General features: G+C 40.5%; 1 protein-coding gene across 2 annotated transcripts in view; it reads right to left on the bottom strand.

Annotated features, from left to right (window-relative positions):
• RAB8B (RAB8B, member RAS oncogene family) overlaps positions 1-16,062 on the bottom strand; it is a 100,231-nt gene that overhangs the window by 6,932 nt on the left and 77,237 nt on the right. For both annotated transcript variants that reach the window (XM_060151385.1, XM_060151390.1), the window contains 5 exons: positions 11,831-11,891; positions 8,709-8,769; positions 3,487-3,564; positions 2,407-2,496; positions 1,123-1,188 (listed from right to left, as the gene is read on the bottom strand). In XM_060151385.1, the coding sequence (XP_060007368.1) occupies positions 1,123-1,188; positions 2,407-2,496; positions 3,487-3,564; positions 8,709-8,769; positions 11,831-11,891 (356 nt within the window). The remainder of the gene's footprint in view (positions 1-1,122; positions 1,189-2,406; positions 2,497-3,486; positions 3,565-8,708; positions 8,770-11,830; positions 11,892-16,062) is intronic.

Raw genomic sequence — 16,062 nt, 5'->3', positions numbered from 1 at the left:
TTCTGCATATCTATGCTTGAGTAAATAAATCAGTAGAGGCTTCCTGTTTCCTGACACCCATTTGCCAACCTGAAAAAATGACTGTTAGTTACTTAAAAGAAAGAAAAAGTGCTGATCCGTGTCCACTAGTTGAGTCACTTAAGTCTCAATTTTTAGGCATGTCATGGTGAAGAATGAATAGCTTGAGAAATTAAATGTTTATGAAACCATCAGTTTTATTGTTAAATAAATTACATGTATTAACACATAGTACATGTATTATTTTTATGATCAGTTTTAAAAATGTTTTTAAAAAAGAAAATATTATCAACAACTCTGCGCTTGGTAAAGAATAGAAGACCTGGGTCTTCCCTGGTGGCGCACTGGTTGAGAGTCTGCCTGCCGATGCAGGGGACACGGATTTGTGCCCCGGTCCGGGAGGATCCCACATGCCGCAGAGCGGCTGGACCCGTGAGCCATGGCCGTTGAGCCTGCGCGTCCAGAGCCTGTGCTCTGCAACAGGAGAGGCCACAGCAGTGAGAGGCCCGCGTACCAAACAAAGGGCAAAACTGAACTTAACCTGAACTTCCATCTTCTGTTCAGTGACCCATTTTTGGTTTTTTTTTTGGCTGTGTTGGGTCTTCGTTGCTGCACGTGGGCTTTCTCTAGTTGCAGCGAGCGGGCGTTACTCTTTGCAGGCTTCTCAATGCAGTGGCTTCTCTTGTTGAGAAGCGTGGGCTCTAGGCGCACGGGCTTCAGTAATTGTGGCCTGCGGGCTCAGTACTTGTGGCCTGAGGGCCCAGTAGTTACTCCACAGCACGTGGGATCTTCCTAGACCAGGGCTGGAACCCGTGTTCCCTGCACTGGCAGGCAGATTCTTAACCACTGCGCCACCAGGGAAGCCCTGTTCAGTGACTCTTAGTTGAGCAATCTAATATATCCCATGTGGAGGACGGGTGTTAGAACTCCAACAACCAGGATCCACATAAAAGTCAGAAGCATAAACGTTTACAGAATGGAAGTGGAGTTCCCACAAGGCATTCACTAAGGCAGAAAATATCAAGGCTTGGAGAGTTGCTTGAACACAGGCACCTAAGACACTAATGCTACTACGTAACAAGCCACCAAACAATTCCTCCTCACCTCTTCTACATTCGTACTGGATTTTGCACTTGTCTCCAAGAATTTAATCCCATAGTCAATTGCTAACTGAAAGACAAAGAGAAACATTTAAATTCAGTGCAAAATAAATAAATGCATACAGAGCATTTATATTTTTTAGGTTTTTCAGAGTCCTAAAGGGAGCGTACCTAGTGCAGAACTCCTGTGGTTCTCAAATTTCTTTGCTTTCTTCTACTGTATCATGTTTGAAATTTAGATATCTAACTTCATCACCACAAGTAAGTAAAATGGCACCACTTCCACTCAAAACATAACTTAAGTACTTCCCTTCTTTTCGATTATACCTGTAGTTCTCTAATAAAATCACTAGCAAACCTATGAGACATTCACCCCTATCATTAATTTGGGATACATCTGCCCCTTTTATCTGCTCCCAAAGTACAAACCTCCAACAGTTAGTATTGTAACTTTTCATTATTTTTTAACAAATTGGTGCATAAAAGAACACAAGCTTAAAATACTAAGTACTCACTGCTTGGGTTTCTATTGATTGTGGCAAATTGTGAACTCTTCTACATTTCCATCTATTTCCAAAGAGTTCCTAGTTCATTTGCAACACCAAGATTAAGTGAATGTTTTTAGGGGGAAAAAGTTCGCAGTCGGATCGAAAAATGCATTTTGCACATATCACTAAAAAAAGTCTAAAGCAAAATTCCAAGACTTAAAAAATTGAAGCCTCTAAGTCAATTTGGAAAATGTCAAAGAAATGAATATGTACATGTAATAAACTCTTGTTTTACAGGACATAAAATAGAGAAATGCCTATAAATGATATCTGTAGCTTAATGAAGAGTTTAAAACTCCATAATGACCTAAATCTAATGTGCAGTAAAATATTCTTAAAAAAAAAATGAATTGAAAAATGATTACTGTGGAAACTTCACGTATCCTACTACTTTTTTTTCAAAGAGAATGAACTGGTTTAACTTCAAAACTGGGCATTTACACACAGATATGGAAGAAATAACCTGAACTCTAAGCTGCAGGAATCTGAAAGAGGACCAATTTGTATCTCCCAGAAAACAGCAAACTCTTTAGGAATGAGTCATGACTACACAGTATATGGAGTTGGAGCTCGAATACTAATTCATACCATTCAAGTATGGATTACAACCCTTTTGTTGTTTTTTTAACAGATTAAAATATAGATGTTTTTAAAACTTAAATCAATAATTAAATAATAGTAAGAAAATGAATGCTTAACGTGAGTAGATTCCAATCTTTATGCATTCAGTTCAAATTTACCTTCTCCCCTCTTTCTTTTGACACTTGTCTTTTGTCATTCATATCACATTTGTTGCCCAGGATCATTCTTTCAACATCTGAAGAGGCATGCTGCAGGGAGAAAACAGTATGTTAGACAAACAACCTGAGAAAAACACAGTTACTCAACAGGCAAATCTTAACCTGTCAGAAACAGATCCAGAAATTTAATTATAAGACAAATAATCTTTCACTCAACATAAGGCCTGATTCACAGAAAAATTTTAAAGATGAGAGGAGGGGAAAGCTACAGCATAAGAGTCCATGCGAACATTTTTCCCAAAGGCTTGCAGTCATTCTCATGTCTTTTTTGGTACATGAACAAACAAAAATAAAACTTAAAGTTATCTAACAAAAAAACTTCCAAATGTTAGTTTGGGTCAAAGAAGGGAGAACACCTCGGTACTAAGTGAGCCAATGCAGAAGGTATTCTGGATTCTGAACTACTTAAACAACAAATTCACGTGGGTTAATATAAATGTGTATGAAATTATTTCACAGTCAGATTTCTTTCTGAAATGTCAAAGACATTTAAAAAAATCTTCATACCAATCAAGCTGGAACTAAACCAAATTTTAAATATCTAAGATGAAGAAAATGTTAGAAGGGCAAAATGATAAACTGCCGGAATAAAGATATATTTTTGCCCATCAAACAGCATAGCATGGTGGAATAGACAGAACCTGAGAACCAGAGGTTTTAATCCTCGCTCTCCTTTTTAAAGGCTCTATGAGCACATGCAAGTCACCTCTTTCTGACCTCAGTCTTCTCATGTGTAAAATGGGGACTTGGATTAAATTATTTTCAAGATCAGGGCCAAGTTTAAAATTCTGTGAAACTGCTCCTCTGTCTGGACCTCCCCCCAGTCCAGCAGAGAAGTCAGACTGGCAGTACCAGAGATGTCACCCGCCCTGGCACTCCTCAGAGCAGAGGGCCTGACCTGCCCGCGCCCTACTTCCTAGCAGCTCAGCTGAGTGATAGGGAGACACTCATAAAGGGAGGAGCCCTTTATAAGCACCCAGCAGGACTCTTCTCTAGTATCCATTCTCTTTCCATACATACCTCTTCAATGTTTCTTATCCAATTTTTAATATTGTCAAAGGACTTTTCATTTGTGATGTCATAGACCAGCATAATTCCCTATAAGAGGAAAAAAGACCGTTATTTAGTACTTTATACATTTAAAGTTAAAGAATATGATGTCAATGTACTCTTCTCCTCCAGAAAGCTTGTGTTTGTCCTTTTTCTGTCTTTATAGAAGGAATTTATAATAAAAATTTAAAGTACAGAGAAACAGAAATAAATAAAATCTTCCATTGTCTCACCATGTAAATAAATACTCTGTTAACATTTATTTCACTTTTAACCTGTAATGAATTAGTGATTATGGTAAAGGTGATACACCCTTTCTACCTGACTTCATATAATAAAACTGGCACCAACTGAAGCTAAAAGGATGTTTAAGTTAAAATAGAGATAACATTGAGAGTAAGAGGTAATCGCTTCTGTTGTGCACTTGTTTATTCTAAGTAGAAATTATCTTGTTTCTGACTCTTATACTAAGACTTATACTAAGTCTTATACTAAGACTTATACTTATACTAAGACTCTTATACTAAGAGTATAAGTCTTATACTAAGACTTATACTCTTATACTAAGACCATATGGCTTTAGATTTATTTCTTTTTATATGAACTGACTGAAATGTTACTAAACTAAAAAAAGTTACTATTTGTCTAAGTAAATCACAGACACTTAAAATATAATGCATTTGTTACACACTTTAATGAAAAGCATCCTCATCATATCTTAGAAGACCCCACGTCTGGTATTTTTAAACAGTTTATCTTCTAAATGTTTCAACTGACACCTGTATGCTACCTATTCCAAAATCTGTATCACAAGACCACATTTGTGTGTTAAGTGCTAGATCCACCCCCCGTCCATCCATTTCAACAAATATTTAGTGAGCACCTACTACGTGCCTGGTAGTATACCAAATGCTACTAGTAGTGAATAAGATAGGCAAGGCCCCTTCTTCTCATGGATGGCTAGCAAAGAAAACAATGAACCAATAACTATATAATTAATTATAATTTAGACAATCACTATGAAGAAGCATGAGGAGCTCTGAGTAAAAATGCTAACCTAATCTGGTTGAGGGGCTGGGGTGGCTCAGGGAAGGTTTCCCTGAGAAAATGACATTAAAGCCAAGGCCTGAGGGCTGAGTAGACTTGAACTGGGCAAAGGGGTAGAGGCTAGAGTGAAGAGGGGAAGCCCTCAGTGCCTGGGACATAGCATAAATGTGATAAATATCTTGCTCACCAGGAAGGCCCAGAACCTACTAGGTTGAGTAAAAGACTGCCAGCTTGGCCCTCCCTGGTGGCGCAGTGGTTGAGAATCTGCCTGCCAATGCAGGGGACACGGGTTCAAGCCCTGGTCTGGGAAGATCCCACATGCCACGGAGCAACTAGGCCCGTGAGCCACAACTATTGAGCCTGCACGTCTGAAGCCTGTGCTCCACAACAAAAGAGGCCCGCGCACCGCGATGAAGAGTGGCCCCCGCTTGCCGCAACTAGAGAAAGCCCTCGCACAGAAACGAAGACCCAACACAGCCAAAAATTAAAAAATAAATAAATTTAAATTATATATTAAAAAAAAGACTGTCAGCCTGGCAAGAGTGCCCAGATCCAATGGGAGAAGGGCACAAGATGAGGCCGAAGACACAGACAGGGGTCAGGTGTGCCCTGGAGAACACTGACAGGGCATCGGCTCCCAGATGGCCCCTGTGGTCACCGAAAACTCAACTAAGTGAAATAGGAAGTTGTCTTTGTCCCCTTCAAATCTTCTCTTCCTCCTTGTACTCTCGTTTTGAAGAAGGGCAATACATCCCTGCCAGCCAGCCCAAGCAGACCCTCGGGAGTAATCTGCTCCACCACTAGTCAGTCACTAAGTCCTGTAGACTCAACAACCTCCACATTTCCACAGTCTGATACCCCATACGCAAGGCCTTACTCACATTCTCATCAATTAGCCTTTACCTGGATGACTTACGTCTCCCTGCTTTCATTCTTAACCTCCTCTAATCCACTCTCCATAAGGGCACCAGAGTTATCACTTCATTGCTTAAAATCCTTTGGCATCTCGCCATTGTACTCATAACTAAAATTCCTTAAATAGCAGGCAAAGTCTTTCAGGGTCTGGCTTCCAACTTTGTAAATAAATACAAAATATAAATGTAAATAAATGTAAATCATATAAAATACACATAGATAAAAGAATCCAGGAAACATAGTAAAATGTTAACAGAAGCTATCTCTTATGGTGGTGGGATTTTAGATGATTTCTTAGGATTTTCAAAGCTTTCTATACTACATGTAACCTTCTGACAACCAGAAAAATATACATAATTATTTAAATTTAAATGACAAACAACATTCTTCTCTATCCTCCCTCCTCCTAGCCTCAAATGCAAATGTTTAACTGTGGCTACACTGTAAAGTAGATTTTACAATTACCAAGGTAATTAAAAAAAAAAAAAATCAAAGTGGAGAACTGTACACTTAAATGTTAAATTTTATGTTACATATATCTTACCATAATTTTTAAAAGTCTCAAAATGCAATCTGAATAATTCCTGATTCAAACAGCTTAGCTACCTACAATAGTAAAATTAAGCAAAAAACTGCCGGAGCTTTACTTCCCTTTGGGCTATGTGGACAACCTTGATCTTTACTGCTGTCTGTCAAGTAGCACTCTGGGTGGTTAGCACAGGAAGTGTGAACACAGTATAGTGGTTAAGGGCACAGATTCTGGAGTCAGAGGTATCAGGTCTGGGCTCCACCGCATGCTACCTAGGAGATCCTGGAGAAGTTATTTTATCCCTCTCAGTCTGCGTTTGGGAAATGAGGACAGCACATCTTCCACAATGGATTTTTGAGGATCTACTGAGATGTTATTTGTAAAGTACTTTACCTAGAATCCAGGACACAGCTTGGACTCAATAATTGGCAACAATTATTAATTTGTATCTTTGGTTTGAGTAGCAGAAACCCTTTGACTATTCCCTATGTTTGTAAGCTAATTGATATTATGAATCAGCTGGAAATACAAGTTCCGGTATACCAGGTAAAAACTTTATATATCTAGTATACATACCTTTAACAACAACGGCCTCCTAAGAGTTCACAAGACAGTACTGAGAAATGGCGATAATGCAATGATATGGTGCCTTTTCCCCCCAAAGCCAGATTGTCCGTCAGGGTTACTGCTATGCCTACAAGTGTTGCTCAATAGTTTGAAACAGACCAAAGGATTCTGCCATGGTGTCAGACTCAGTACTGTGCTTACCAAAACGCTGCATACCTGAGCCAACCAAACTAAACCTGCCAGAACCACCACCTGTTGAAATGAGAACACAACGGCCCCACATCCCACTGGAACAGATGACATGCAGGATCCAAGACTCAAGTAGAGCAGGATTTCCTGCACATGTATCTAAGATTGTTTCTAGGTCTGAAATTGTTCATTGATTCACTCCTTCAGCAAGTATTTATTGAGCATCTACTATGTGTAAGGCACTGGCAATTCGTAGTAAAACAAGAGACAAAAATCCCTACCTTCAAAATGAAAAGGACAAGATATCTTAGAAGAGCAACAATTTCTAATTATTTGCAGTAATGTGAAAAAAGGCTAGGCAGTAGATAAATGAAATCTAAATTAAAGCACACATTTCAATGATCTCTTTCCTTATACCATGAACTAGAGCTACACAGCCAAGGAAGACACTTGCTCCACATTCTAAGTGTTCTTGCCCACTCTGTATTGAAAACAAGCTTGCAAGTGGTATCAATACATCATTCCAAGAAAATAAAGAAATTGGTCAATATAAAGGCCTGTGTTTATAAGATGCCTCTAATCAAAATTACCTATAAACTATTCTAAATCATCCCTGTTAAGATGTTCTTATTTACCCCCAAAATCCTTTCTGGAGGAAATAAACAACAAACAAACTTCTCCACACAAGATAAGTCCCTTCCCTTTGATTCCAATCTAAGCAGAGAGTAGCTGACAACTGCCCTTCTTAAAAGGATGACCTTTTACAATCTTCAAAGTATTATAGGGTGGAGAACACATACATATAAAATGGTTAGTGGTATAGAGTCCCAAGGTGGTAGAGCTTCAAAAAGGAATTCCCAAAAGGAATCCCCAACTCCTGTGTGGGGATGTCACTGGCACTCAAATACTGGAGGGTGAGTGGCAGTGGAGGAGAAAGGGAGAGCAGCATGATAATAGAGGGATCTGTGAATTCAGATCGCACCTTCCTGCGGCAAAGGGACAGCTAAGACCCCTACAGCTCCGTCACGTCCACACCACTCTTAGAAGCACAATGGTCTTTTACGCAATGATCTGGGTAAGTTGGCACCTGGCACCCCAGAGTCTACTAGGTTGGGCTACGTGATCTCAACTGTTCAACTTTCGAAGACTCCCAAAGCATATTGGGTTTCATCATCATTTAAAGCTCCAAGTTATACCTGGCTTAGGCCTAAAAGCCAGAGATAAAGCCCTGTTCTGGTTCAGACGTTTTAGGCTTGGTTCCGTAGAGCTCAGCTTCTAAGCTACCTTACTCACCACTGTACTCACAGCACCACACAGAATCTACCCTGAGCCAACAGTATAATGGGTTGTATAGATGAAGCATCTTAGGACGGAAAAGAGCCAAGTGACGAGGTTATGATAACAAGGATAAGGCTAGGATATAGCACAGAAGGACCTGGTAGTCAAGATTCACCAGATTCTAAGCCTCAGAGAGTCACAGATCATTTGGCTACTTCCTGGCCAGCTGGCAGAATGCTGGTGGAGGAGACTCCAGAGAGATGAGCCAATAGGAGTGGATGTTGTGGGCCTGGTGAGAGATAAGGGATGATGGTGGCAGGGCTGAATGGGGAGAGAGTGCAAGAAATGAATATTTAATCACAGGGCTTGTGGTTTGCTAAGATTTGGCAAAAGTATTAATAAAAGGACAAAGCACAAAAATATACGATCACTCAGAATGTGTGGAGGAGTTCTAAAACATCTCCAAGCTAATTACATGATTAATATAATGAAGACCAATGGTAGAGTACACAGCTACTAAACACAAAACGTAAAAAACCCTTTAAATGTCTTGTTTGCACGTCAAAAAATCTATTTTCTCCAATGTACTAGACTCTAGCTTGAATCCCACAAACTTGACAAATGAATATTCATGTTTTACTTCCACAAAACCCTAAAACACACTCACCATAGCTCCTCTATAGTATGCTGTCGTGATGGTTCGAAATCTTTCCTGACCCGCTGTGTCCCTAAAATTTAAAACAAAGGAGAGAGTGGTTTGCAAAGTCATCACAAGTATCGCTGAGGAGACACTCGAAGCTGTAGGAGATATAATGGTGGTCTGCTCACAAATGCAGTGGTTTCAGGGAGATGGGGAACGAGACACAAAGAGAGCCTGTTGTGCCTCTGGAAGCCTGTTGGGAGCTCACAATGACTTGGGTGAAAAACTTGGACCTTGATGACAAAAGCATCAACAGGAAAATGCATGGTCCTGCTAGGAACTGGCATGTGTTCGTCAGTCAGATGAGGAACGGAATAGAGAATAGTTCTAAATTCTTGGACTCCTAGAGGCAGTTCTAATCCTTTTTATAAATGCCCAATGATTAAGGCACTTTGCTCTCTTGACTGAAAGTCTGATTTCTGTACAAAGCAAGCAGTTGGGCTGGACTTACTACCGTGTAAATTCTGCTCTGCAGAGCACACTAAAATGGGTCTCCTCAAGAACTTTTTCAGCTCTAGAGCCCATGATTAAATGAGACCATGGAGTTCAACACATAATTGTTGACAAAGACTTCAAAATATGAACAATACCTCAAAATTACATCAACTTGCATTTATTCTTGCTTTTTTGGAGGATGACGTACCATTTGAATACATTCTGAAAAATGCCAACATTTCGAATTACATTTACCAAAGCAACCCCTACAAAGGAAGTCAAGTTTCCTTGATATCTGGGAAAAATCAATATTCCTAAAAGAAAAAAAAAGCGTTTGTGGAAATACACTAAAAAAGAAGCATTTGTGGAAATATACTAAAAATCTAACACACACCAAACTCAAATGAGATAAAGGCCTAAGGGAAATATAGTAAATTTAAAACATTAATAAATACCTTACCATTTATGTATACCTTACATAAAATGTATACCTTACATAAAATACTTTCACATGGTGCTCAAATGATGCCCACCACAGCCCAATGTGGTGGTATTACCATCATCCCTGTTCTACAGAAAAGGAAACAGGCTCAGGTGGGCTGTGGTCCCAGTTCTGCCACTAAACAGCTCATACCCTTGAATGAGACTCAAGCATTCTAGGCCTTGGCTGTTTAGTGCAGGCCCTGGCCTCACAGTACCATCCTGCCATCCTCTCACCGATCAGGATTAGACACACAGGCACTTGTTTGGGACTCAGCAAACAAATCATGAGGAAAACAGGGGCCAGACACCGTTGAGCAGACTAACCATATTTTTTATTTATTTTTGGCTGCGTTGGGTCTTCGTCTTCGTCGCTGCGCACGGGCTTCTCTAGCTGCGGCGAGCGGGGGCTACTCTTCATTGCGGTGCGCGGGCTTCTCATTGCGGTGGCTTCTCTTGTTGCGGAGCATGGGCTCTAGGTGTGTGGGCTTCAGCAGTTATGGCACGTGGGCCCTAGAGCGCAGGCTCAGTAGTTGTGGTGCACGGGCTTAGTCACTCCATGTCACATGGGATCTTCCCGGACTAGGGCTCGAACCAGTGTCTCCTGCATTGGCAGGTGGATTCTTAACCACTGTGCCACCAGGGAAGCCCAGAATAACCATATTTTGATTCTAACATGCTACTTGATTTAGAACCAGCTCTGCAGCAAGGATGCATTTGGCATCCTAAATGCAGGTCATGAAGATTAAATGGAGACTACTTTGCTGCCAAGAGGACTGATAAATAGTGCCATGGGGTTCTAATTAGCTGATTACCCACAGGCTCCTAGAAACATTCCTTATTGTTATGATCAGGACTGTACAGCATAGAGTCAGAGATTCTCTTTGCTTCCCCCTTAAAAAAATTTTTTTTTCTTTAAAATATTTGACTCTTATTAAATACCAACAGATGAGAAGAGTAGCTTGTGGTGACCTACACAATGTTTTCCAGTGAAGTATACGGGGAACCCTCTATACAAGGCTAATACATGAAGCTGACACAAGGTTCCAGGAGATTTGGGTAGTTGTCCCAGCTCCATCACTAACCCAGACATATGCCTTCAGATGAACTTAACCCCTCTAAGTCCCAGTTTCCTATAAAAGAAAGGCTGGCGGATTTCAATATAAGGTTTTAGTTCTATCCCGGTTCTGAAGTTCAAAGAAGAAAAATAGCCTATGGAAAAAGCTGATATATATGTATTACTTTATTATTTTGCCCTGCTTCCTTCTTAAGTCTATGATGCTCTAAATTTCTAAGCATTGGCATTGTTTCCTGCTCTTATTGTCACACATTAGGTCAGTGAACATCATCCAAAACCTTCCTCAAGGCTCCAAATCTATGTGGCTCCATGGAAGGCCCTACACTGAAAGCAATTAAAGAGGTTAAAAAAAAGAAAAAATCTAAGAGTTTGAGTTCAAGCCAAAAATATTCAACCAGGCAATCTGCAGGAACCATATTTATTCACTGTAGTGTGACAAATTCTTGAGGAATTATCCAGTCGGAGTTGGCTGATCGTGAGATCTTTGCATATTATAACATCAGAGATGACAGGCATGCCTTTTCCCTTCCTTATTCCCCAGTGCAGTGTTCCCCATTTTTTATTTAAGGAGAAGAAATATGCAAATAAATGAGAAAATATCTGAGCTGGAAGGGAACTCAGATGTCATCAGTCTGACCAATCAATTTACAAATGAGGACAAGTAGTCCCTAAGAAGGGAAGCAAAGAACACCAAGTCTTTAGTTTAGAGGCTGGACTCCAGATCAGCACTTTGGGGTAGGAACTTTGGGGTTCCTACCCCTTGACTACTTTGCCTTATCTGATTTCACAGCTGCAACAACTACAATGGAAAAATAACTGACACGCTTTAGAATTTTAGTTTCCTCCCCTATAAAATTAGCATTTTGGAAGAATGAGCTCTCAAATTTCTCCTGGCTGTGAGACTTAGTGATATCATCCTTACCATCCCACTCTTGGTGAAGACACCTTTAACACCTACCCATTTCCCCTTGGTTCTGATAAAGAAGTTTTAGCTACCAAACGGTACCTCTAATTTACCACAATTCACCTTTTAATTCCCACATTCAATTCCTGATTAAGGTAGAAATGCTGTGTGCATATATTTTTTTTTACTTACCATATCTGAAGCTTAATTTTCTTTCCATCTAGTTCTATCGTTCTGATTTTAAAATCAATTCCTGCCAGAAAAAGAAAGAAAGACATGCTAAATTTCTTCAAATATAATCCAAGGCTTATTAGGAAAAGGACAAAGATTTCTTTTGAAAAAAAGCTCTCCAACGCACTGGAAAATGTGAACACAGAGAGGGTGTGAATGGTATGTTTCCTCTGAATACAGGCTGAAGAAAGGAATGCTAATTACTCTGCAAAGAATTCCCACACATGTTAAATGAAGCGTATTATATGCCTCATTATTTTGACACAAATGGAACACATCCCTCAAAGGTACATAATTTAGATAGATGGAGAACATGCCATATTTTCCACTTCCTGAAATACAGATAAACAAAGCTTCCTACCCACCCCTCGTGCCCCGTCCTTCCCTAAAGAAGGCTGTTGAGGCCTCTTTTTGTTTTATTTCCACCTCCTTCCATTTGTTTCTTTAGAATCTGCAACTGGCTAAAAGAAAGAAAAAAAAAACCCCACCTATCTGAAGGCAGGGATGAGAAAGCCTGCATATTTATTTTATACAGTTAGCAAGTACTTTACATACACGTTAATAAATGTTCCCTGCATCTTTCTGGCTAGTGCTGAAATAGCTAAAAGGGCTTTGAGCCCTGGCCGCACTTTAGAATTACCTCAAGAACTTAAAAGAAAAAGAAAAATACTCATGACTAGGCCTGCTCCCTTCCCCAAATTCTGAGATTCTGACTTAATTGGTCAAGGATGGGATCTGCGCACTAGTAATTTTTAAAGCTCCCCAAGTGATTCCAACCTGAAGCCAAAGCTAAGAAGGCACTCAACCAGCCTGACAGGTAGCATGTGAAAGTCATTTGTGGCTCCAGCACTCAACAGTTCAACCCCTCCCTCACCTGTTTCCCCCCACTATGGTAGCTCAAAACTTAACTCAGCAATTTCAACTACAAAGAACCACAAAGTCGCTCACAAATACCAGCATCCTCTACCATTGAACAGGAACAGGCTGCTGCTCTTTCTGAAGGGACCAGTCAGTGAATACAGCTCGCTTGCAATTTGCTAAATCCTCATCATCTGGCTACTCAGCTTTGTTTCAGATGTTTCTACTCCTTCACATTCTCTGTAGAGCCCCTTAAAGCGGTTTCCAAGACATTTCAAGAAAACGGTCAATTATGCATCCTCTAAAGTGACTGAAACATTAACTGCAGCTATTTTGAGGGAGAAAAGCCTTCAACGGCTACATTATTACAGTATTTCTACATATTAACATTGAGAACGCCCAAAAAGGCTGCTTGCCGGCTCCAGCTTCATATATGGCAAAGGCATAAACCAAGTGGATTCGCCCCTTCTTCTCTGCGTGGCACTTTTCCCCCAGGGAATCTTTTCAGGTACGCTTGTGAATCTTGAAATACGCAACAATCACACCCAAGCTAATCCAGCAGAACAGCTTCTTATTCTTTCCCTTCACTAATAACCATGTAATGTTAACAAATACAATCTCATACCCAATACCCCCAGGTTATCTGGCTCACATTTCCTCCTCTAAGGTACCCTCAGTATTGCAGGGTCTGCAGTCACTGAAGCAAAACTGAGCAACACAGCACAAATATTATTGTCAGCATCACACAGAATTCACTGTGGCTATCATTCATTTAACACATTTTTATTGTGATTTATCTTTTTATATATCTCCAAATCCAGTGTAACAAAGACCCTCTAGGGATTCTCTCTAGCCTCTATCTCTTTTTGGTCCTCGCATCAAGAACAATGCCAAACACGCGGTAGGCAAGAAATGGATGTTTCTTGATGTTAACATTTTTTAAAAATTCACAATTTTCAAAATTCATAGCAACAGAAAATAGAATGGTGGTTATGAAGGGCTGAAGGGAGGGGGCGGGGCAGGAGAGCTGTTGTTTAATGGGCATAAAGTTTCAGATTTGCAAGATGAAAAATTTCTGGAGATCTATTTCACAACAATGTAAATATACTTAATACTACTGAACTGATCACTGAAAAAATGGTTAAAATGGTAAACTTTATTTTATGTGTGTGTATGGGTTTTTTTAGCACAGTAAAAAAGAAGAAAAATTCATGACTTTCAAAATACTTACTGTATCTTCAGAAAATAACTTTCTTAACTGGAAGACTAAAGTCATCCAACATTCCATCTTTTAATAGTTCATTCACATTTTAAGTAAAAGATGATGTCTATCAAAATGCCTGCCAAATGAATACTTTTCCTTATTCTATTTTATTAAGATGTAACTCCGGTTCTTTCAAGGTTGTTTTTACCTGTAGTCAGGAGTCATGGGCAACTTTTCCACCTTCATTCAACAAAGCCATTTTGAGGCGCCCTTAAGTCTCAGTTACTCTCCATTCACGTGAAACATTGAGGAAACTTTCTACTGACCCAGACTTTTGTTTTTTGTATTTGTTAGAAGGATTACCTTTCTGTTATTGGAGGAGGTTCTACCATTATCTGTGATACTTAACCGTCTGTTCACTATTCAGAGGTTTTCAACATTTTATAAGAGTTGTGAACTGGTATTTAGCTTTGGCTGATGCTGCTTTCAGGAGCCAGGTGACAGACAAATGCTGTAGAGCACAGTCAAATTAACACAACTTGAATTTCACTAAAAATGGGAAATATCACTTATGTTATTATTGAAAAGCCTTGGCCCTGGAAGTCAAAAGACCTAGACTGTGGGCTTCCCTGGTGGCGCAGTGGTTGAGAGTCCGCCTGCCGATGCAAGGGACGCGGGTTTGTGCTCTGGTCCGGGAAGATCCCACATGCCGCGGAGCGGCTGGGCCCGTGAGCCATGGCTGCTAAGCCTGCGCGTCCGGAGCCTGTGCTCGCAACGGGAGAGGCCACGACAGTGAGAGGCCTGCGCACCGGAAAAAAAAAAAAAAAAAGTCCTAGACTGTAGGTTGGGTTCTGTCATTAATAACTTTTAGGAGGTTGCCTATCTGTTCTGAACCTCCACATTCTCATCCATAAAAAAGGTTAAGAGAATCTCATTAGATAAATTAGATCATGTGCTTGATTGTGCTGTGGGAACTCTGAAATTCCACACAGATGTAAGATATTACACATTCAGATGCCGTTATCCGGCAGATCTTGTCACCTCATGCATGGATTATGGTAATAGCCTCCCAGGGCGCTGTGCCAACACCTCTTGCTGGTCTGATTCCCCAGTTCACAGCATGCAACTGTGAGAACAGCTTTCAACAATCCCTGTGGTAATGTCACCTCCCTATTCAAGAAGCCATGGATCCAACTTCCTCGGCCTGGCAATCCAGCCTTCCCCCCAGGTGCACCGCTCTCCCTACGCCGCCAGCCTCCCAGCCTCTCTCCAACTTCAGCCTCTGTTTCTCTCACTGGGCCCCGCACCTCCTCCCCTCTGCCCGTGCATGGCTACCTCACTCGGCAGCCTTCTCTGAGGGTGCCACCCTACCCTGCGGTCCTCTCCACTCAGGCCTGTCCATCCCTACCTCCAGGCCTGGCTTTTGCACAGCAATTCAATACTGTGTTACTGGGTTTATTAACATACTGTCCTGAATTGCTCTCACATCAAGCAAGGGTTCCATCCTCTCTTTGCCAGTTAGGTTGCACACAGAAACATGTATGCAGTAGATCCTAAATGAAAGGTTAAATACCTCCGTGTAACTAGGTAAAGGTTAAATTCTACTAAGTGTGGAGACAGCTAAGAAAACCTTGCAAGTTCAAAGTTGTGTCAGCGTACACTCGCGAGAATAGTAGGGATGCTGAGAAATCTTATGACACTAAGAAAATGAAGATCTCTACATTACAATTAGTTTTGACAATGATATCAGTAGAATACATAGTGCGTTAATACTTACTATAAAGGAAAGACAACTTTCTGAGGCTACTCCAGGATTAAAAGAATAACCAGTCATAAGAATGATAATATAATTATATCAATTAGGATGCTTTCTGCTGCAAATAACAGAAACCCCAAATCAAACGAGCTTAAGGTAATGTGTTGACTCATATGACAAGCCCAGTGGTAAGCTGAGGTTCCGAGATGGCTCAATCCAGTAGTTCTGGCTCATTTCTCTGCATCTCCTTTGGCTCTGCCCTCGTGGGAGTATCAATTTCATCCTCTGACTGATAGCAGTTCCTGACTACAAGAGCAATACTGAGAAGAAAAGAGATCATCTTCCTGTGCCTCTCTCTTAAAAGTGAGGAAATGT

Source organism: Lagenorhynchus albirostris, chromosome 1 (assembly GCF_949774975.1).
Source record: "Lagenorhynchus albirostris chromosome 1, mLagAlb1.1, whole genome shotgun sequence".
NCBI classification, from domain to species: Eukaryota; Metazoa; Chordata; class Mammalia; order Artiodactyla; family Delphinidae; genus Lagenorhynchus; species Lagenorhynchus albirostris.
The sequence above is the reverse complement of the archived record's forward strand: the minus strand, read 5'-3'. Positions and strand labels throughout refer to the sequence as shown.